The 24,074-nt window shown below is 47.2% G+C and overlaps 1 protein-coding gene across 2 annotated transcripts in view; it reads right to left on the bottom strand.

Moving 5' to 3' along the window:
* abcb6a (ATP binding cassette subfamily B member 6 (LAN blood group) a) overlaps window positions 1-24,074 on the bottom strand; it is a 300,475-nt gene that overhangs the window by 126,373 nt on the left and 150,028 nt on the right. For both annotated transcript variants that reach the window (XM_072468683.1, XM_072468682.1), the window contains exons 10-12: window positions 22,688-22,813; window positions 22,010-22,086; window positions 13,686-13,749 (exon numbers count right to left, since the gene is read on the bottom strand). In XM_072468683.1, coding sequence (XP_072324784.1) covers window positions 13,686-13,749; window positions 22,010-22,086; window positions 22,688-22,813 — 267 coding nt within the window. The remainder of the gene's footprint in view (window positions 1-13,685; window positions 13,750-22,009; window positions 22,087-22,687; window positions 22,814-24,074) is intronic.

Raw genomic sequence — 24,074 nt, 5'->3', positions numbered from 1 at the left:
ATGAACAACTGTCCCAATTTTCCTCCCTATCTGTGGATGGAACTTGAATATGAGGGGCAGTTTTCTGATTTTTATTAATAATAATAATAAAAATAATAATCTTTAGTGTCACAAGTAGGCTTACATTAACACTGCAATGAAGTTACTGTGAAAAGCCCCTAGTCGCCACATTCCGGCACCTGTTCGGGTACACAGAGGGAGAATTCAGAATGTCCAATTCACCTAACAGCACTTCTTTCGGGACTTGTGGGAGGAAACCGGAGCACCCGGAGGAAATGCACGCAGACACGGGGAGAATGCTTTTTTTCTTTTTAAATTTTCTTATTTCTTGCTCCTTACGGGAAACCTCGCCACAAATGCTCAGTGGGAATTCGAGAAGTTAATAGAATCTTAGAATTTACAGTGCAGAAGGAGGCCATTCGGCCCATCAAGTCTGCACCGGCTCTTGGAAAGAGCACCCTACCCAAGGTCCACACCTCCACCCTATCCCCATAACCCAGTAACCCCACCCAACACTAAGGACAATTTTGGACACTAAGGGCAATTTATCATGGCCAATCCACCTAACCTGCACGTCTTTGGACTGTGGGAGGAAACCGGAGCACCCGGAGGAAACCCACGCACACACGGGGAGGATGTGCAGACTCCGCACAGACAGTGACCCAAGCCGGAATCGAACCTGGGACCCTGGAGCTGTGAAGCAATTGTGCTATCCACAATGCTACCGTGCTGCCCTAAATACCGTGCTGCATAGTCAGAATGCTCAAATTTCCACTGTGTTTTTGGAAGAAACGACAGCTCTCCTGGAGTACCAGGTTAGAAAATTACCCCCACTAGTTACTTTTCCAGAGGTCTCGGGTTCTGGGAGCGAAAATGCACCAAAAGTTCAACAGGGGGGGAATGTTGATGACAGTAATGTCAGCTGGGAAACTCCCAATGAATATTTGGGAGTCAACCACAGTAACTGAACCACACTTATCAAATAAAACATCTGGGCTTTTCTTCTCTGGAAGAGAAACGTGAAAGGTGACCGGATAAAGGTCTTTATAATTATGATGAGGTTTGATAGGTTACATAGAGGAGAATCCAAAACTCGGGCCCATAATAATTACTAATAAATCCAATGGGAAATTCAGGAGAATCTTCTTTACTCAGAGCGTGGACTGAATGTGGAACTCACTGGCACATGGAGATGAAGTATGTCGAGTGGGAGGAAGTTCATGTCAAGCATAAACACTGGCATACAGACTTGGTTAACATTTGCAGCAAAATCTCTTTTTAAATCGGTTTGTATTTCAACAACAGGACTTTGAGGATAACAGTCATCTGGTCATGGACATGGCTCCAGCCCATGACAAAAGAAAAGTTGGAAAAACTGGACTTGGCCAACGACTGCTGTGTTACGAATTCTTACAGGTCAAGGGGCCAGTGATAATCAAACATAGAACAGCTTGGTTACCCTTGGTCAGCTCACAGTGCTTTGGAGAAACGGCACTTTAATAGTTTGGTGCATGGCTTTGACCGAGCTTGGTCTGCACCGACCCTCTGCAAGAGCACCCTACCTAAGCCCAACTCCACATTATCCCCATAACTCCATCTAGGGCCAATCTAGCATGGCCAATCCACCTAACCTGCATACCTTTGGACTCTGGGAGGAAACCGGAGCACCTGGAGGGACACGGGGAGAAAATGCACTCCACATAGACAGGCACCCAAGGTCGGAATCAAACCCGGGTCCCTGGCGCTATGAGGCAGTAGTGCTAACCACTGTGCCATCGTGCCGCCCCACAGTTAGTGAGGGTTCAGAGCAAGTATCGTCCCTGAAAGAAAGATGGTGGCAGTAACACATCGAGAGACCCTGGGGTGTCAATGGGCTCAAAGTATCGAACAGGAAAGGGAAGCTTGTGACAGATACCGAGGCCTCAATACTGCAGAAGAACGAGAGAAGTATAAAATGAGCGGGGTTGAAATTTAAAAAGAAATTAGGAAAGCAAAGAAAGGGCCCGAAAAAACAGTGGCATGTAAAGTCACGGATAATCCAAAGGGTTCTTCATGAATCCATAAAGAGCAATAGGATAAATTGAGGAATAAAACTGGGCCTAAAGTAAAAACAGAAAGTGCTGGAAAATTTCAGGAGGTCTGACAGCATCAGGAGAGAGAAACAGAGCCAATGGTCAAAGTCTGATTTGATTCTTTTTCAGAACTCAGTTTCTCTATAGAATTATGAGGTGGTACATAGCAGCGTTTTTTAAACTGTTTTTCCGGGGACCCATTTTTACCAACCGGCCGACCTTCGCGACCCACGCCGGCCGACCTTCGCGGCCCACGCCGGCCGACCTTCGCGGCCCATGTCGGCCGACCTTTGCGGCCCACGCCGGCCGACCTTCGCAACCCACCATTTTCTCTTACCTTGTTTGTTGCTGACAAAAATGGAGGAAATGGTTTTGGGTCCCTTTGGCCCCAATGGTCCCTTTGTCCCCCCCGAACTTGAAGAAAAAAAGGTTGCGACCATATTAAAAAAATGCAGCCGCACTGCGCATGTGTGCCTGATCATTGGTGCGCATGCGCATAGCAGTGCGGTCAAATTTTATTTTATCTGTTCCTGGCCATTTTGAAGGTGGCTCACAGCCGGCATTATTAAAAGCCGGCTGTTGCACGCGGATATTGAGCGATTGGGAGCGCCGCGACGGACGGCTCCGCGACCCTCCAAACACCCGCCCGCGACCCACCCGTGGGTCACGCCCCTGAGTTTGTTAGTGCCTGGTATATAGAATGGTTAGGAAAACTCTACTCCATTTGTTTTAAGGAGTCCATAACCAAATTGGAGAGTTAGAGGTATTCAAAGAGAGAGTATAATAATCATAACAATAATCTTTATTGTCACAGGTAGACTTACATTAACACTGCAATGAAGTTACTGTGAAAAGCTCCTAGGCGCCACATTCCGGCACCTGTTCGGGTACACGGAGGGAGAACTCAAAATGTCCAAATTACCTAACAGCACATCTTTCGGGACTTGTGGGAGGAAACCGGAGCACCTGGAGGAAACCCACGTAGACACGGGGAGAGCATGCAGACTCCACACAGACAGTGACCCAAGCTGGGAATCGAACCTGGGACCCTGGCGCTGTGAAGCCATAGTGCTAACCACTATGCTACCGTGCTTCCCACGATGGAGATCTGGCACTCACTGCCTGAAAAGGTGATGGGAGGCAGAAACCCTCACAACATTTATAAAGTACTTGGAGCTGCATTAGATTTAGGAAAGGTCACATCAGATTGGAAAAGAGTGAATATAACTCATCTATTCCAAAGAAGGATAGAGACAGAAAGCAGGAAATGCAGGTCAGGTAGCTTTGCATCTGTTGCAGGGAAATTGCTCTAATCTATTAAAGCGGGTATGGTGGGAGACTTAGAAAATCTCAATTAAATCAGGCAAAGTCAACATGGTTTTGTGAAAGGGAATCATGTTTGACTAATTTATTGGAATTCTTTGAGAAAAGGGATAAAAGGGGAATGTACTGCACTTGATTTCCTGAAAGCATTTGACAAGGTGCCACTAACAGGAAGCAGAAAGTAGGAATCAATGGACCTTTTTCTGATTTGATTTGTTGTCACATCTAACGAAGTACAGTGAAAAATATTTTCTGCAGCCGAGGGAATGTACACAGTACGAACATAGTAGACAAAAGAATAATCAACAGAGAACACTGACAAATGGTACATCGACAAACAGTGATTGGTTACAGTGCGGAACAAGGGGCCAAACAAAGCAAATACATGAGCAAGAGCAGCATAGGGCGTCGTGAATAGTGTTCTTACAGGGAACAGATCAGTCCGAGGGGGAGTCGTTGAGGAGTCTTGTAGCTGTGGGGAAGAAGCTGTTCCTATGTCTGGATGTGCGAGTCTTCAGACTTCTGTACCTTCTGCCTGATGGAAGGGTCTGGAAGAAGGCAATGCCTGGGTGGGAGGGGTCTCTGATAATGTTGTCTGCCTTCCTGAGGCAGCGGGAGGTGTAGACAGAATCACTGTGGGTGTGGCAAGCTTGTGTGATGCGTTGGGCTGTGTTCACCACACTCTGCAGTTTCTTGCGATCTTGGACCGAGCAGTTGCCATACCAGGCTGTGATGCAGCCGGATAGGATGCTCCCTATCGCACATCTGTAGAAGTTTGTGAGAGTCGATGCAGACATGCCGAATTTCTTTAGCTTCTGTAGGAAGTAGAGACGTTGTTGGGCTTTCTTTTTTTTACTATAAATTTAGAGTACCCAATTCAATTTTTTCCAAGGGGCAGCACGGTAGCCTTGTGGATAGCACAATTGCTTCACAGCTCCAGGGTCCCAGGTTCGATTCCGGCTTGGGTCACTGTCTGTGCGGAGTCTGCACATCCTCCCCGTGTGTGCGTGGGTTTCCTCCGGGTGCTCCGGTTTCCTCCCACAGTCCAAAGATGTGCGTGTTAGGTGGATTGGCCATGATAAATTGCCCTTAGTGTCCAAAATTGCCCTTAGTGTTGGGTGGAGATACTGGGTTATGGGGATAGGGCGGAGGTGTTGATCTTGGGTAGGGTGCTCTTTCCAAGAGCCGGTGCAGACTCGATGGGCCGAATGGCCTCCTTCTGCACTGTAAATTCTATGATAATCTATGAATTCAGCGTGGCCAATCCACCTAGCCTGCACATCTTTGGGTTGTGGGGGCGAAACCCACGCAAACACGGGGAGAATGTGCAAACTCCACACGGGCAGTGACCCAGAGCCGGGATCGAACCTGGGACCTCGGCGCCGTGAGGCCGCAGGGCTAACCCACTGCGCCGCCGTGCTGCCCCTTGTTGGGCTTTCTTGACTGTTGCATCAACGTGAGTGGACCAGGACAGACTGTTGGTGATGGTGACCCCCAGGAACTTAAAGCTATCGAACATCTCCACTTCGGAGCCATTATGCAGACGCGAGTGTGTGTCGTGCTACGCTTCCTGAAGTCGATCAGTTCCTTGGTCTTTCCAACATTTAGAGAGAGGTTGTTTTCGGTACACCATGCAACCAAGTGATCTATCTCCCTCCTGTCGTCTGATTCGTCGTTGTTTGAGATACGGCCCAGCACAGTCGTATCATCCGCAAACTTATGATTGAGTTGGAGCTAAATCTTGCCACACAGTCATATAGGGAGTACAATAGAGGACTGAGTACACATCCTTGCAGGGCTCCGGTGTTGAGGACTATTGTGGAGGAGGTGCTGTTGCCTATTCTGACAGATTGCGGTCCGTTGGTGAGTAGGTCGAGGACCCAGCTGCACAGGGAGGGGTCAAGTCCAAGATTGCGGAGTTTCGTTAATAAGCTTGTTGGGATAATGGTGTTGAAGGCGGAGCTGTCGTCTATGAACAGCAGTCTTACATAGGTGTCCTTGCTGTTGAGTGTTGATTGCAGAGCCAATGAGATAGCATCTGCTGTGGACCGGTTGCGGTGATAGACAAACTGCAGTGGATCGAGACCGTCTGTGAGGCTACCTTGTTCTTCTTTGGTAGTGGTATTATGGTACCATTGGCAGATGGAGTATAATGTGGGAAAATGTGAACTTGCTTAATTTGGCAGGAAGAATTGAAAAGGAGGATATTATTTAAGTAGAGAAAATTTGCAGAACTCTGAGCTACAGATGGATCTGGATGGACTAGTACATGAATCACAAAAGGTTAACATGCAGGTACAGCAAGTGATTCAGAAGGTAAATGGAATGTTTTTGTTGATTACAAAGGGAATGGAATATAAAAATAGGGATGTTTTGTTACAATTGTACAGGGCATTGGTGAGACCACATTTGGAGCACTGTGTGCAGTTTGAGTTTGATTTCCTTATCTAAGGAAGGATATAAATGTATTGGAGACAGTGCAGAGAAGATTCACTCGTGTGATGCCTGGGATGGGGTACTATCTCATGAGGAATGGTTTAACAGTCTCAGCCTGTAACCACTGGAGTTTAGAAGAATGAGAGGCGATCTCATTGAACATACAAGACCCTGAGGGGTCTTGACATGAGGTAATGCTGAAAGGATGCTTCACAAGTGGAGAAGCTATAATTAGGTCACACAGTTTAAAAATAAGGGGTCTCCCATTTAAGGAAGAGGGGAGAAGATTTTTTTTCCCTCAGAGTTGTGAATCTTTGGAACTCTTCGGTGGAGCTAGGATCAATTCTTAACTAACAAGGCAGGTAAAAGTTCATTGGGGGTAGGCGGACTGTGGATTTGAGGTCACACTCAGATCAGCCATGATCCTATTAAATGACGGAGCAGGCTATTGAAGTGGAACTGCCTTCTCGTGCGCCTAATTGATATGTTTGTGTGATTAAGAGGGTATGAAAGTAAACTTGAAAGTAACATAAAAGCGGACTAAAAGCTTCTAAAAGTATTAAAAAAGAAAAAAATTAGTGGAGATAAATGTAGGTTCCTTACGTTCCGAAACAGGGGAATTTATAATGGAGAACAAGGAAAAGGCAGAGCAATTAAACAACTACTTTACTTCTGTCTTCAGAAAATCCAAGTAAATTCCCAGAAATGCTAAGGAATCAAGGCCCTAGTTAGAAGGAGGAATTGAGGGAAATTGTATTGCTAGAAAAATTAATGGGACTAAAAGCCGATAAATCCCTAAAGCCTGATAATCTATATCCTGTGGCACGAAAGGAGGTGGCCTTGGAAATAGCGGATAGAACATAGAACGATACAGCGCAGTACAGGCCCTTCGGCCCACGATGTTGCACCGAAACAAAAGCCATCTAACCTACACTATGCCATTATCATCCATATGCTTATCCAATAAACTTTTAAATGCCCTCAATGTTGGCGAGTTCACTACTGTTGCAGGTAGGGCATTCCACAGCCTCACCACTCTTTGCGTAAAGAACCTACCTCTGACCTGTCCTATATCTATTACCCCTCAGTTTAAAGTTATGTCCCCTCGTGCTAGCCATTTCCATCCGCGGGAGAAGGCTCTCACTGTCCACCCTATCTAACCCCCTGATCATTTTGTATGCCTCCATTAAGTCTCCTCTTAACCTTCTTCTCTCTAACGAAAACAACCTCAAGTCCATCAGCCTTTCCTCATAAGATTTTCCCCCCATACCAGGCAACATCCTGGTAAATCTCCTCTGCACCCGCTCCAAAGCTTCCACGTCCTTCCTATAATGCGGTGACCAGAACTGTACGCAATACTCCAAATGTGGCCGTACCAGAGTTTTGTACAGCTGCAACATGACCTTGTGACTCCAGAACTCAATCCCTCTACCAATAAAGGCCAACACTCCATAGGCCTTCTTCACAACCCTATCAACCTGGGTGGCAACTTTCAGGGATCTATGTACATGGACACCTAGATCCCTCTGCTCATCCACACTTCCAAGAACTTTACCATTAGCCAAATATTCCGCATTCCTGTTATTCCTTCCAAAGTGAATCACCTCACACTTCTCTACATTAAACTCCATTTGCCACCTCTCAGCCCAGCTCTGCAGCTTATCTATGTCCCTCTGTAACCTGTTACATCCTTTCGCACTGTCGACAACACCACCGACTTTAGTGTCGTCTGCAAATTTACTCACCCACCCTTCTGCGCCCTCCTCTAGGTCATTGATAAAAATTACAAACAGCAACGGCCCCAGAACAGATCCTTGTGGTACGCCACTTGTAACTGAACTCCATTCTGAACATTTCCCATCAACCACCACCCTCTGTCTTCTTTCAGCTAGCCAATTTCTGATCCACATCTCTAAATCACCCTCAATCCCCAGCCTCCGTATTTTTTGCAATAGCTTACCGTGGGGAACCTTATCAAACGTTTACTGAAATCCATATACACCACATCAACTGCTCTACCCTCGTCTACCTGTTCAGTCACCTTCTCAAATAACTCAATAAGGTTTGTGAGGCATGACCTACCCTTCACAAAGCCATGCTGACTATCCCTAATCATATTATTCCTATCTAGATGATTATAAATCTTGTCTCTTATAATCCCCTCCAAGACTTTACCCACAACAGACGTGAGGCTCACCGGTCTATAGTTGCCGGGGTTGTCTCTACTCCCCTTCTTGATAAAAGGGACCACATTTGCTATCCTCCAGTCCTCTGGCACTATTCCTGTAGCCAATGATGACATAAAAATCAAAGCCAAAGGCCCAGCAATCTCTTCCCTGGCTTCCCAGAGAATCCTAGGATAAATCCCACCAGGCCCCGGGGACTTATCTATTTTCAGCCTGTCCAGAATTGCCAACACCTCTTCCCTACGTACCTCAATGCCATCTATTCTAATAGCCTGGGTCTCAGCATTCTCCTCCACAACATTATCTTTTTCCTGAGTGAGTACTGACGAAAAATATTCATTTAGTATCTCGCCTATCTCTTCAGACTCCACACACAACTTCCCATCCCTGTCCTTGACTGGCCCTACTCTTACCCTAGTCATTCTTTTATTCCTGACATACCTATAGAAAGCTTTTGGGTTTTCCTTGATCCTACCTGCCAAATACTTCTCATGTCCCCTCCTTGCTCGTCTTAGCTCTCTCTTTAGATCCTTCCTCGCTACTTTGTAACTATCAAGCGCCCCATCTGAAACTTCACTCCTCATCTTCACATAGGCCTCCTTCTTCCTCTTAACAAGAGATTCCACTTCTTTGGTAAACCACGGTTCCCTCGCTCGACGCCTTCCTCCCTGCCTGACCGGTACGTACTTATCAAGAACACGCAGTAGCTGTTCCTTAAACAAGCTCCGCATATCCAGTGTGCCCAACACTTGCAGCCTACTTCTCCAACCTATTCCCCCCCAAGTCATGTCTAATGGCATCATAATTGCCCTTCCCCCAGCTATAACTCTTGCCCTGCGGGGTATACTTATCCCTTTCCATCACTAACGTAAACGTCACCGAATTGTGGTCACTGTCCCCAAAATGCTCACCTACCTCCAAATCTAACAACTGGCCTGGTTCATTACCCAAAACCAAATCCAATGTGGCCTCTCCTCTTGTTGGCCTGTCAACATATTGTGTCAGGAAACCCTCCTGCACACATTGTACAAAAAACGACCCATCTAATGTACTCGAACTATATCTTTTCCAGTCAATCACTATATCTTTTCCAGTCAATACTATATCTTTTCCAGTCAATACTATATCTTTTCCAGTCAATTGGTTATCATCTTCCAAAATTCTGTAGATTTTGGAACAGTTCTGGAAGAATAGGGGGGGGGGGGGGGGGGGGGAGAGAGAAAACAGAATTACGGAACGGTTAGCTTAATATCACGGGCAAGGCAGTACAGTGGTTAGCACCAGGGACCCGGGTTCGATTCCCGGCTTGGGTCACTGTCTGTGCAGAGTTTGTACCTTCTCCCTGTGTCTGCGTGGGTTTCCTCCGGCTTCCTCCCACAAGCCCCGAAAGCCGTGCTGTTAGGTGAATTGGACATTCTTCAGTGTACCTGAACAGGCGCCGGAGTGTGGCGACTAGGGGATTTTCACAGTAACTTCATTTCAGTGTTAATGTAAGCCTCATTGCGACAATAAAGATTATTATTATAATGTAAGCCTACTTGTGACTCTAATAGAGATTATTATTATCAGTAGTAGGGAAAATGCCAAGTCTATTATAAAGTTTGATGAATGGCTGCACGGTGGCGCAGTGGTTAGCACTGCTGCCTGCAGGCGGCAAGGTCCCAGGTTCAATCCCGGCTCTGGGTCACTGTCGGTGTGGAGTTTACACATTTTCCCCATGTTTGCGTGGGTTTCACCCCCACAACCCAACAATGTGCAGGATCGATGGATTGGCCACGCTAAATTGCCCCTTAATTGGAAAAAATAAATTGGGTACTCTAAATTCATTTAAAAAAAATAAAGTCTGATGAAAGGAGACTTGGAAAATATCAACGGTTTTCTGAAAGGAGAAATCATGTCTGACAAACCTGCTGCAGTTTTTTTGAGGACATAACGAGTAGAATAGATAAGGGTGAACCAATGAATGTGGTGTGTTTGGACTTTCAGAAAGCTCCACACAAGAGGTTAATGTGAAAAAATAAGCGCATGGGATTGGGGTAATATATTGGCATGGATTGAGAATTGGTCATCAGAAAGGAGACCGAGAGTAGGAATAAATGGGTCTTTTTTGAAGTGGCAGGCAGTGACACCAGGTCCCCGTAGGGATCAGTGTTTGGGCCCCAGCTATTAATAATATACATCAATGATTTGGATGAGGGAGCCAAATGTAATATTTCCAAGTCTGCTGAGGATACTTGATGGGAAGGGTGAAGACCCTCCTTGGTGAGGAGGATGTTAAGAGGCTTCAAGGTGATTTAGACAATTTGAGCGAGTGGACAAATATGTGGCAGATGCAGCAGATAAACGTGAAGTTATCCACTACGGAAGGAGAAACAGAATGACAGAGTATTATTTAAATGGTGATTGATTAGGAAATGTTGGTGTACAAAGGGTGTCCAAGTACACCAGTCACTGAAAGCAAGCATGAAAGGTATTGCAAGCAGTTAGGAAGGCAAATAGTATGTTGACCTTCATTGCAAGAGGACCGGAGTACAGCAGCAAGGATGTCTTTCTGCAGCTGTACAGGGCCTTGGTGAGACCACACCTGGAGTATGGTGTTGCAGTTTTGCTCTCCTCATCTAAGAAAGGAGATACTTGCCGAAGAGGAAGTGAAGCATGGGTTCATCAGACTGATTCCTGGGATGGCAGGACTGTCATATGAGGAGGGGATTGTATTGGTTGGGCCTGTATTCACTGGACTTTAGAAGAATGAGAGGGGATCTAATTGAAGGGTATATAATTGTGACAGGGCTGGACAGACTGGATGCAGGGATGTTGCTTCTTCTAGCTGGGGGGTGGGGTCTAGAACAAGGGATCAGGGTCTCAGGACACGGCTAGGACATTTAGGACTGAGATCAGGAGACATTTCTTTACTCATAGAGAATGTTGAACCTTTGGAATCATCTACCTCAGAAGACTGTGGTGACCAAATCACTGAATATATTTAGAAAGAAATAGATTTCTAAACTCAAGGGTGTCGAGAGGTATGGGGAGAGCACGGGTGTAGAGCATTGAGAGAAAGGATCAGCCGTTAACATGTTGAATAGCTGAGTAGACCCAAAGGCCTAGTGGCCTACTCCTGTTCCTATTTTCTAAGTTTAGACCATAAGACATAGGAGCACAATTAGGCCACTCGGTCCATCGAGTCTGCTCCGCCATTCAATCATGGCTGATATTTTCTTATCCCCATTCTCCTGCCTTCTCCCCATAACCCCTGATCCCCTTATTAATCAAGAACCTATCAATCTCTCTCTTAAAGACACTCAGAGGGCGGCACGTGGCGCAGTGGTTAGTACTGGGACTACAGCCCTGAGGACCTGGGTTCGAATCCCGGCGCTGGGTCACTGTCCCTTTGGAGCTTGCACATTCTCCCCGTGTCTGCGTGGGTTTCACCCCACAACCCAAAGATGTGCAGGTTAGGTGGGTTGGCCATGCTAAATTGCCCTTAATGGCCACGCTAAATTGCCCCTTAATTGGGAAAAAAAAATAATTGGGTCCTCTGAATTTATTTTTTAAAAAGACACTCCGTGATTTGGCCTCCACAGTCTTCTGTGGCAAAGAGTTCCACAGATTCACCACCTTCTGGCTGAAGAAATTTTGCCTCATCTCTGTTTTAAAGGATTGTCCCTTTAGTCTGAGATTGTGTCCTCTGGTTCTAGTTTTTCCTACAAGTGGAAACATCCTCTCCACGTCCACTCTCTCCAGGCCTCACAGTATCCTGTAAGTTTCAATAAGATCCCCCCATATCCTTCTAAACTCCAACGAGTACAGTCCCAGAGTCCTCAACTATTCCTCATATGACAAGCTCTTCATTCCAGGAATCATTCTTGTGAACCTCCTCTGGACCCTTTCCAAGGTCAGCACATCTTTCCTTAAATACGGGGCCCAAAATTGCTCACAATACTCCAAGTGGGGTCTGGCCAGAGCCTTAGTCAGTTTGATGTGTGATAAACCACAAGACTATGTCCAAGACCTGGAAAGTGGGTTTAGGTTGGATGGCTACTCGTCAACCAGCACAATGGGCTGAAAATTTCCATCACTATCTCCACATGTTCACATTTTGCCTCTTCGTTGAATGGGACAAGAGATCATCCTCAGCATTCAGGGGTAAAAGCCGCGTGTGACACCACTTCCTCCCAATTCAACAGCGAGTCACAATTATAAAATTTCATAGAATCTACAGTGCAGTGCAGGAGGAGGCCATTTGGCCCATCGAGTCTGCACCGGCCCTTAGGAAAGAGCACCCCACTTAAGCCCATGCCTCCACCCTATCCCTGTAACCTAACATTTTTGGACACTAAGGGCAATTTATCATCGCCAATCCACCTAACCTGCACATCTTTGGACTGTGAGAGGAAACCAGAGCACCCGGAGGAAACCCACGCAGACACGGGGAGAGCGTGCAGACTCCGCACAGACAGTGACCCAAGCCGGGAATCGAACCTGGGACCCTGGAGCTGTGAAGCAACAGTGCTAATCACTGTGCTGCCCACTATACTGTAATGAACCGCTATACTGTAATCGCCCCACGTTGCTTTACAGGAGGAAAATCAGACAAAAAACTACACTGAGACAAAGGATTGAAAAAAATTAATTCCTGGGATGTAGATATCACTAGGCCAGCATTCTTTGCCCATCCCTAATTGTCCTTGAGAAGGTGGTGGTGAGTTGCCTTCTCGAATCGCTGAAGCCCATGAGGTGTAGGTACACCCACAATGCTGTTAGGGAGGGAGTTCCTGGATTTTGATCCAGCGATGGTGAAGGAACGGCGATATATTTCCAAGACAGGGTGGTGAGTGACTTGGAGCGGAACCTCCAGGTGGATTTAGATTTGTTTATTGTCACGTGTAGCGAGGTACAGTGAAAAATATGGTTCTGAGGACAGTTGATGCTCCCGTGTGTCTTCTTCCCTCGTCGTTCTAGATGGTTGTGGGTTTGGAAGGTGCTGCCGTTGGAGCCTTGGTGATGGCACATGCTGCTGCTAATGTGCGTTGGTGGGGGAGGGAGTGAATGTATCTGGAAGGGGTGCCAATCAAACAGGCTGCTTTGTCCTGAATGGTAGTGTTGCTGGAGCTGCACTCATCCCAGGCAAGTGGAGAGCATTCTAAAACACTCCTGACTTGTGCCTTGTAGGTAGTGGGCAGGCTTTGGGGAAATCAGGAGATGAGTTACTCGCCACAGGACTCCTAACCTCTGACCTGCTCCTGTAGCCACAATATTTATATGGTTGGCCCAGCTTCTAGTCAATGGTAATCCCCAGGATGTTGGTAGTGGGGGATTTGGCGATGGTATTTTCACTGAATGCGAAGGGGCGATGGTTAGATTCTCTCTGAGAGGTGATCAAAGGCCAGGTCAAACAAGTAGGTTTTTAAACAGTGTCTTAAAAGGGGAAAAGAAAGGTTGAGATGCAAAGCAGCTTGGGGAGAGAATTCTACAGCTTCGGACCAAGCTGGCTGAAGTCATTGTTGGAGCAAAGGAAGCTGGGGATTTCCAAGGGGTCAGGAATTGGGGGAGCGCAGAGATACTTCCCAAACCTCCATTTCCCTTGAGCCTCCCCTGCTCATTAGCCGTTACATTCCTGATTTCACTTAAACCAGAATTAAAAATAGACTTTAACTCGGTTACCTACCTCCTGATCCTCCCTGAAGAGTTCAAACATATTCTCCATATCTATAAATGAACTCTGGATCATCCTGTTGGGCAGAGGGGAGGAGGATTAGATATTTGTAATTTATATTTCAAAACTCTTAAAGGACCAAAACAAAAGCCGTCACCGAATGCATCTTCTGCCTTCTATGAGAAGCCGGAACTAGATCCCTGCATAAATTACTTCCACAGTACTATCAAGGATCTCTTGTACAGAAAGTCGACTCTATTCCTGTCCTAAACAGAGAGGTTTTAATAGCTGGAACTGCAACTATAGTGTACATTTAGCACGGTGAGCAGGTGAAGCATACAGAAGAGGAAAGTTCCAGAATTGCCCCCTAAAAAGAAACATTTGAATTTCTGGTCTCAGTAATGGTAACCTTGAAACTAGCGGTGTATCATAAAAATCCATCTCGTTCACTAATGAGCTGCAGAGATGAAATCCTCCATCCTGACCTGGTCTGGCCCAAAAGTGACTCCAGACCCAATGTGGTTGAGCCTTAAACAACCCTTTCAAAGGATCTAGCAGACCACTCAGTTGTACCAAATCGCAAATTAGGAGAGCTGCCCCACACATTCGTCGACCAACAGCCTGACACTCATGCTCACCCAATCAAACCTCATTGGCTCCAGTTCCAATTATCTTCCAGCACCTAGGGTTGCACTAAGGAAGACTTTTCTTTGTTTTCACAGCTAGCTATTTCTGGGGTAGGTCGCCAGTCTGTCGCCAGAGGTTTACAGCTTGAGGGGCGCCACTCCACATTAAGCGTGGCTGACCAGGGGTCTCTCTTGCTCTTACCACCAGCCATTGGAGTGTTCGGAAGGATTTGCAGGTTGACACGCAACCTGTTTGACTGCGTTATCAACACAGCTTCCTTGGCCATTAAGTCCTGGGGTGGGACTCGAACCTGCAGCTTCTGGCTCAGAGGCAGGGACACCATTCACTGCCCCACAGGACCTCACCATTTCTTGTCCATCCCTAATTGCACTTGAACCGAGTGTCTCGCTCGGCCAATTCAGAGGGAGGTTAAGAGACGACCACATTGCTGTGGATCTGGAGTCACATGTAGGCCAGACCGGGTAAGGACGGCAGATTTCCCCTTCCCTAAAGGACATTAGTGAGCCAGCTGGGTTGTTACAAATTTCACCACCTGCCATGCCGATGAATCAGTGCTCCACCACATTGAACACCATTTGAAAGAAGCACTGATAGTAGCAAGGAGACAGAATGCACTGTGGCTACCAAGAGTGGCTCCGCAGCACATTTACTAGCCTTAACCCTGAAAGACAGCAGGTGTAATGAAGGAATCAACAAAAGGGGAAAACAGACTTGATTTCACCCTCACCATTTTACCCGTCATGGATGCATCTGTCCATGATAGTATTGGTAGGAGTGACCACCAAGCAGCCTTTGCGTCGATGAAGTCCCGTCTTCACACTCAAGATACTGCCCTTTATGTTGTTCAGCATTACTACTGTGCTAAATGGGATAAACGAAGATAGAAATACAGTGCAGAAGGAGGCCAGTCGGCCTATCGAGTCTACACCGACCCACTTAAGCCCTCACACTTCCACCCTATCCCCGTAACCCAATAACCCCATCTAACCTTTTTTGGTCACTAAGGGCAATTTATCACGGCCAATCCACCTAACCTGCACGGACTGTGGGAGGAAACCGGAGCACCAGGAGGAAACCCATGCAGGCAGGGGGAGAACGTGCAGACTCCGCACTGACAGTGACCCAGCGGGAATCGAACCTGGGACCCTGTGAAGCCACAGTGCTATCCACTTGGGCTAACGTGCTGCCCTAAATCAGATCGAGTAGCTCAGAAACGGGCATCCATCAGTTTCTCTGGGCCATCAGCAGCAGCAGAAAGGTACTGCATTCAACCACAATCTCTAAACACATGGCGCTGCAGATCACTCACTATACCATCATCATCAACACAGCAGAACAACCCTTCTTTAATAAAGGAGTGCAAGAGTACATGCCAAGGGCGGCACCAGGAATACCTAAAATAAAGCAATGACCTGGTGAAGTTACAATGCAGGACTACATGCATGCTAATAACAGAAGTAGCATGGAAGAGCTGAGTGATCTCATGAGCAACGGAGCAGATCAAAGCTCTGCAGTCCTGCCACATTCTGTAACGAATGGTAGCAGATAATTAACAATTAACAAGGAGGTAGTTGCACAAATATCCCATCCTCAATTACGGGAGAGTCCAGCACATCAGTGTGAAAGACATCTTCAGCCAGAAGTGTCAAGTGAATTGCAGCCTCTTCGAGGTCCCCAGAATTATAGGTGGCAGTGTTTAGATCATTCGATTCACTCGACATGACATCAGGAAATGGGCTGAATGCACTGAATGCAGCAAAGACGATGGACCCTGACGAAACCAGTCAGTGAAACTGAAGACCAGAACTAACCACACTCCGAGACACGCTGATCCAGCTACAACACCAGAGTCTACCCAAAAATGTGGAAAATTGCCCAGGTATGACACGTCCACAACAAGCAAGACAAATCCAACTGGATCAATTACCATCCCATCAGCAAAGTGAAGGTGCCATCAGGGCAGCAAGGTGGTGCAGTGGTTAGCACTGCTGCCTAAGGCGTTGAGGACCTGGGTTCGATCCCGGCCCCGGTTCATGTGGAGTTTGCACATTTTCCCCGTGTCTGCGTGGGTCTCGCCCCCACGACACAAAGATGTGCAGGCTAGTTGGATTGGCCACGCTAAATTGCCCCTTAATTGGGAAAAACAATAACTGGGTACTCTAAATTTTTTTTAAAAGGGAAGGTGTCGTCAACAGTGCCATCAAGTGGCACTTATTCAGCAATGACTCCTCAAAGTTCTATCTGTGGGTTGTCAGCTGTCTGTGTTCCCTTTGAAACACCAGAGTAAGAACCAAGAGACATACGGCAAAAGTAAATGACGTCGGTAAATGACAATAGCACTGCATTCTCACACAAAACCTTCACCTGCATAATTAAAAGGGAGCAGAAAGAAAATATTCCAGTTCGACTGCTTCCTGCGCACAGGATCTGTGTGGTGCTTTACTGAGGTTTATTTATTGGTGCTGGGGATACCGCAACGAGACCACAGGGACCTCAGATTCTTAACTCAGGTTATTCCTGCCACATAATGTGGTTTGACACATGAATAAACACAGAAACACTTCCTTTCAAGGCTTAGGTTTGAGGATTCATTATGTGTCATGATGGCGCAGGTTCAGCAGGTTGTGGGTTCACGTCTCCAATCAGGAGGTTGAGGATATAATCGAGGCTGCTCCTTCGCAGTCGCCTGCAGAAGTTCCAGAGATACTGCACTTCAGGGTGAGATGATAAACTGAAGCCCTGCTTTCAAGCCGATGCAGAGGATCCTAAGGTACGATGTGAAGAAGTGCAGAGAGTTATGTCTTGGCAAACATTCCTCCATCAATTAAACTGATGATAGCACAACCACAGTCACAACATCTTAAATATATTTAAGGCACATAAAGCGATTTGCGGTGTTTAAAGTGCGATAAAGGCTCGAGAAGGTGCAAGTGTCTTCTTTTGAGGTTTGGTGAAAAATTGGACCAGGCTTTGTAATTGAGGACAATGGGATCAACACAAGGATTTTTTTCCTCTTCGCGGAAGGCACCGACTCTCCCTGGGATATTCTCTCTCCTATAGGGCGGCTCACAGAGTTACTGCGCGCAATCTAACGGCCACGCTGAGCTGGGTGCGAATCCGAGCGAGCCGGTTAAATCGCGGAAGAGTCCAAAATCGGGAGCGCGGCAGGTGCCGATCAGTTTCCGATCTAACCAACCCGCTCCCGTTGGTGAATTCCAGATCCTATCGCAGTGAGAAACCAATAATCACCTGTTGACGCCAATCTCCATCCCATTATGGGAAGGACCCCCTATCGAACCGCCTCCCATCATCTAACCGGCTCCTCAGCGAGCGGTCACACGGGAGTCGATTAGTACTGGTCGACACAAATGTGGATCAGGCTTCACACCACCTGGGCGGTTCTCCCAGGCCATCAGAGACTCCTGGGTGGTCAGGGATGATCCCCTGGCTCTCCTCCTGGAATGTGAGCACATTGGCACTGCCAAGATGCCCAAGTGGCACCACAAAGCCAGTAGGAGCATGCCCAGGGTGCCAGTGCGCCATTGCCACGGGTCAGGATCTAAGGGGTCTGTGCCCATGAAAGGAGGGTGGAGGGGGGGATTATGAAGGGGCCTATGAAAGGTTGGGGGGGGGTGGAGTGAAGGGTGGGGGTCCTAGAAAGGGGGGCCCAAAAGAGGGCATGAGAAGGCCTGAAAAGGGGAGGCCCTCAGCTACCCCATAGTGGGGTGCCATCAATTTGGGGGGGGGGTGGCAATGCCCCTGTGTGTGGGAGAGGGCTGTAGAGTCCAAATCACTGAGTGTCTTTAAGGCAGAGATAGATAGGTTCTTGATTAATAAGGGGATCAGGGGTTATGGGAAGAAGTAAGGATGGGGATGAGAAACATATCAGCCATGTTTGAATGGGCGGAGCAGCAGGCTCGATGGGACGAATGGCTTAAATCTGCTCCTATGTCTTATGGTCTTATGTTGAAGAGGCAGGTATTAAGGAATTTCTAAAGAGGAGAGTGAGGTATCGGGAGGGAAATCCCCCACTTGCATCCAGAAAGCTGAAGACACAAGCACCAATGGTGGGGTTGTGCAAGAACCCTCAGAGCACTCTGAGGGTTGTAGGTTTAATCTGTCGTATTATCACTGCTTCTAATCCCTCTGCACCAACATGAACTCATCTAGCTTTTTCTATCCATCACTCAGACGGAATAGGAATCATCAGCTATAATCTGGCTAACATCTGGATATCTATGGGTTGGTGTGATGGGAACCAGCTGGATTGATGGCAAACACATCTGCTTCCGAAACAAACATCCTACAGTTACTGGAGTGCCCAATTATATCAATGAAGTAGTCCCAGTGTGGTTTACAGACAAAAACAAAATACTACGGGTGCTGGAAATCTGAAATACAAACAGAAAATGCTGGAAACACTCAGCAGGTCTGGCAGCAACTGTGAGGAGGCAAACAAGGGTTAAAGGGCCTTGTCGCGCCCGACCTGGTGACGCGACAAGGTCGTTTAATGTTGCCAGATGCCTTTCGCAAGATTTGCGACACTCGAAACGACTCGCAAAATTTTACCTTGCAAGACCCGCGATCAGGATCTTGCCCTTGCAGGGCGAGATTCAGATTAACATATTTAAGTGGGCCACTTGGGTCATTGAAATATGACTATTCTCCCAGGTCCCGGAAACTAACGGCTGCACCTGGGACACCTTGCCTCAGCGTTGTTTAGCACTGGTTTCCACAAATGTGGAACAGGCCTAATGACACCTGGGTACCCTGAAGACACCTGAGTACCCGGGTGCCCTGAAAGGTTTGAAGGGGCCCTGCAAGGCTGCCAGGCTGGCAAGTACCAAGGTGCCCAGGTGCCAGCGATCAGGCCCAAGGGTGTCTTGCCCTTAAAAGGTGGGGTGGGAGAGGGGTGCTCGTGGACCCCGTAAGAGGTAAGTTGGGTGGGGGGTGCGGGGGGTCCAGGAGGCCGCGGCAGGGTGGCTGAGGGGGTTTGAAAGATCCGGGCAGAATTAAAAAATGGTGCCCCAACCCGCAAATACTCTTCCTGCACTGGCGACCTGAGCGTGTCAGTGCAGGAAGTGATCCAAGTGCGGCCTCTGCCAGACGCCCCCCGCCAAGGCCAAAAAAAAAGCAAGTGCCATTAAATGCCGTTGACTCGTCGAGAAACACCCGGTAACTGCACCGGAAACGAGACTCTTTCTGTGCTGTTAAATCAAGCCCAACATATCAGGTTAATGCCTTTCATCAGAACACTTTACAAAATAACTTGTCTTGCACCGGTAAGAGGATCAATTGCTGCAATTTCTTAAGTTTTCTCTGCTTCTCTCGATGAGTTGGGTCTGTTTGGGATTCGCATATTCTGCTGCAGGTAGTGCAGAACATGGAACACACATGCAGAAAATTCTTGGCGAGCTCAATAGCTTTCAAAAACAGACCTTTTCATCCAATGTTCAAAGATTTTCTACCATAACTGGGAACCGCAGGTGGGAGCATAATTTCTAATTGAATAGATATGCTATCAATTTTGCTCATTTCAAAAACAAGTTCCTGCAATACAGACACATTGAAATACCACAGCTGACCCACTAATGGAAAGCAGACAGAAATTCTCCACACCCTGTTCAGTGATCAGACATACAGAAATGCACGGAACATCTGTCACACTAAACACACAGTTACTGAGCTGGAACAGTGACGGGCCGCAGAACATGAAGCAGAAATGACAGCAAGCTACTCGGGCCAAGCGATCTGCGCTTCAAGGGAAGTGCAAGAGAGTTAAGAGTGAAGAAGGGCACACAACGGCATGAGGGTGATACATAGAACATAGAACAGCGCAGTACAGGCCCTTGGGCCCTCGATGTTGCGCCGACCTGTGAAACCACTCTAAAGCCCATCTACACTATTCCCTTATCGTCCATATGTCTATCCAATGACCATTTGAATGCCCTTAGTGTTGGCGAGTCCACTACTGTTGCAGGCAGGGCATTCCACGCCCTTACTACTCTCGGAGTAAAGAACCTACCTCTGACATCTGTCCTATATCTATCTCCCCTCAATTTAAAGCTATGTCCCCTCGTGCTGGACATCACCATCCGAGGCAGAAGGCTCTCACTGTCCACCCTATCCAATCCTCTGATCATCTTGTATGCCTCAATTAAGAACCTCTTAACCTTCTTCTCTCTAACGAAAACAGCCTCAAGTCTCTCAGCCTTTCCTCATAAGGTCTTCCCTCCATACCAGGCAACATTCTGGTAACTCTCCTCTGCACCCTTTCCAATCCTTCCACATCCTTCCTATAATGCGGCGACCAGAATTGCACGCAATACTCCAAATGCGGCCGCACCAGAGTTTTGTACAGCTGCAACATGACCTCATGGCTCCGAAACTCAATCCCTCTACCAATAAAAGCTAACACACCGTACGCCTTCTTAACAACCCTCTCAAAATGGGTAGTAACTTTCAGGGATCTATGTACATGGACACCGAGATCTCTCTGCTCATCCACACTGCCAAGAATCTTACCATTAGCCCAGTACTCTGTCTTCCTGTTATTCCTTCCAAAATGAATCACCTCACACTTTTCCACATTAAACTCCATTTGCCACCTCTCAGCCCAGCGCTGCAGTTTATCTATGTCCCTCTGTAACTTGTAACATCCTTCCGCACTGTCCACAACTCCACCGACTTTAGTGTCATCTGCAAATTTACTCACCCATCCTTCTGCGCCCTCCTCCAGGTCATTTATAAAAATGACAAACAGCAGTGGCCCCAAAACAGATCCTTGTGGTACACCACTAGTAACTGGACTCTAGTCTGAACATTTCCCATCAACCACCACCCTTTGTCTTCTTCCAGCTAGCCAATTTCTGATCCAAACTGCTAAATCACCCTGAATCCCATGCCTCTGTATTTTCTGTAGTAGCCTACCGTGGGGAACCTCATCAAACGCTTTACTGAAATCCATATACACCCCATCAACTGCTTTACCCTCATCCACCTGTTTGGTCACCTTCTCAAAGAATTCAATAAGGTTTGTGAGGCACGACCTACCCTTCACAAAACCGTGTTGACTATCTCTAATCAAATTATTCCTTTCCAGATGATTATACATCCTATCTCTTATAAACCTTTCCAAGATTTTGCCCACAACAGAAGTAAGGCTCACTGGTCTATAGTTACTGGGGTTGTCTCTACTCCCCTTCTTGAACAAGGGGACAACATTTGCTATCCTCCAGTCTTCTGGCACTATTCCTGTAGACAAAGATGACTTAAAGATCAAAGCCAAAGGCTCAGCAATCTCCTCCCTAGCTTCCCAGAGAATCCTAGGATAAATCCCATCCGGCCCAGGGGACTTATCTAATTTCACTTTCCAGAATTGCTAACACCTCCTCCTACAGTGAAGGAACACAGCAAGAGTTAAAGTATAGGAGGCAGGTGGCACTATACAAGGTACTGTAGTGAGGAAATACACAGCACCGCGTGAAGTCAGAATGTAAAAACACAAGACAAGAGGTTTATGGTGTAGGAGGCATATAGCTCTATTAAGTGTTTATATGCACCAGTAAGAGAGGCTGTGATTAAGGGAAAGCAAACAGGAAGAGGATCACAATAAGAAAGGATGATGTTGAAGGCAGTCGAGAAGATTAGAATGAAGGAACCAAATGGCAAAATCAGAGGTCACTAACCTGTAATAGGTCCCAAACCAGTTGAGGGGTGTGTAAAGCTGAATAATGTAAGTCCCAAACAGTACAAAGTCACCAACCTATCGGAAAAAAACAATAACAGGCACTGTAATTAGAATACTGAGAAAGATTAGAGATTTTCAGCAATGAATCACAGAGCGTCATGGTAGCACAGTGGCTAGCAGTGGCTTCACAGCATCAAGGTCCCAGGTTCGATTCCCGGCTTGGGTCACTGTCTGTGCGGAGTCTGCACGTCCTCCCCGCGTCTGCGTGGGTTTCCTCCGGGTGCTCCGGTTTCCTCCCACAAGTCCCAAAAGACGTGCTTGTTAGGTGAATTGGACATTCTGAATTCTCTCGGTGTACCCGAACAGGCGACGGAATGTGGCGACTAGGGGCTTTTCACAGTAACTTCTACACAGTAAGCCTACTTTTGACAATAAAGATTATTATGAAAGGGCGAGGCATCGATGGCACAAGGCGATTGATCAACATGGCAAGGTGCAAGGTTACTGGACAGGGGCAAGGGACAGGCGGAACAGAGAATAGGTTGGAGGAAACCAACTGTGGTACAAGGTGTAAAGCACACAACTAGGGTGTGAAGCACACAGAAGATGCTTTGACTGGAAATGAATCCTCAGCTCCGATTTTCAACACTTGCTCAGAACTCGAGAAGCTGCCTACCTGAAATTTCTTCTCTGTGACAAAGTATGCACAGAGCAGTGATCCAGTGAGAAGTCCGAGGCCAATGATCAAATTCTGCGTTTGGTTCAGAAGGGCAAGACTGGCACTCGTTTTCCATTCTGCTACCTATACAGGAGTAATATTGAGAAATATGAGCAGCATTTTATGCTCCAGGAACCAGGGAGTGAACCAAGGGCATCAATCTACTGATAAAAGGGTCACCGATCTAAAACATTGACTCTATTTCTCTGCCTCTCTCTCCACAGTTGCTGCCTGATCTGCTGGGTGTGTCTAGCAGTTCTGGTTTAATGCCAATCAAGCTAATGCTCAAATTCCTCAGAGGAATTCTCTGGCACTCGATTCTGGTCTGTCAAAGGCTGGTTTTACACTGGTCTTCACTAGCATTGGACACCAGTGCAGACTTGAGATGATCAAACTCACTTCACATTAGCTACCTTCGAGGGGAAATCTCTATACCTTCTGAAGGGCCATATTGGACGCAGGTCTGCCAGAATTTCTGGAGAGAGAAACAGAGTTAATTGTTTCAGGTCAACGGCCTTGGTCACGACCTGAAACATCGGGCGGGATTCTCCGGTCCCCCAGCCGCGCGCATCTCGGCGGCGGGATTCTATCTTCTTGCCTTCTTGGGTAGTGGGTGCCTGGAACTCACTACCGGAGGAGGTAGTGGAGGCAGGGACGATAGGGACATTTAAGGGGCACCTTGACAAATATATGAATAGGATGGGAATAGAAGGATACGGACCCAGGAAGTGTAGAAGATTGTAGTTTAGTCGGGCAGTATGGTCGGCACGGGCTTGGAGGGCCGAAGGGCCTGTTCCTGTGCTGTACATTTCTTTGTTCTTTGTTCTTTGTTCTTTGTCAATGGGATTTCCCATTGTAACCACCCCATGAAGCCGGTGGTGTACTGCCGAATGAATCACAATGCGGTAGCACAGTGGTTAGCACTGTGGCTTCACTGTGCAAGGTCCCAGGTTCGATTCCCGGCTTGAGTCACTGTCTGGGCAGAGTCTGCACGTTCTTCCTGTGTCTGCGTGGGTTTCCTCCGGGTGCCCCGGTTTCCTCCCACAAGTCGCGAAAGACGTGCTGTTAGGTGAATTGGACATTCTGAATTCTCCCTCTGTGTACCCGAACAGGCGCCGGAATGTGGCGACGCGGGGCTTTTTTTACAATAACTTCATTGCAGTGTTAATGTAAGCTTACTTGTGACTATAAAAGATTGTTATTAATGACCAAAGAATGCCAGCCATTAAATTTGTTTCCCTCTCCACAGATGCCGGCAGGACTGCTGAGTATTTCCAACATTTTCTCTTGTTACTTCAGATTTCCGGCACCTGCAAAAGGGGCTGGTTTAGCTCAGTGGGCCAAA

Source organism: Scyliorhinus torazame, chromosome 2 (assembly GCF_047496885.1).
Source record: "Scyliorhinus torazame isolate Kashiwa2021f chromosome 2, sScyTor2.1, whole genome shotgun sequence".
NCBI lineage: Eukaryota > Metazoa > Chordata > Chondrichthyes > Carcharhiniformes > Scyliorhinidae > Scyliorhinus > Scyliorhinus torazame.
This window is presented reverse-complemented; position numbering and strand designations above follow the sequence as displayed.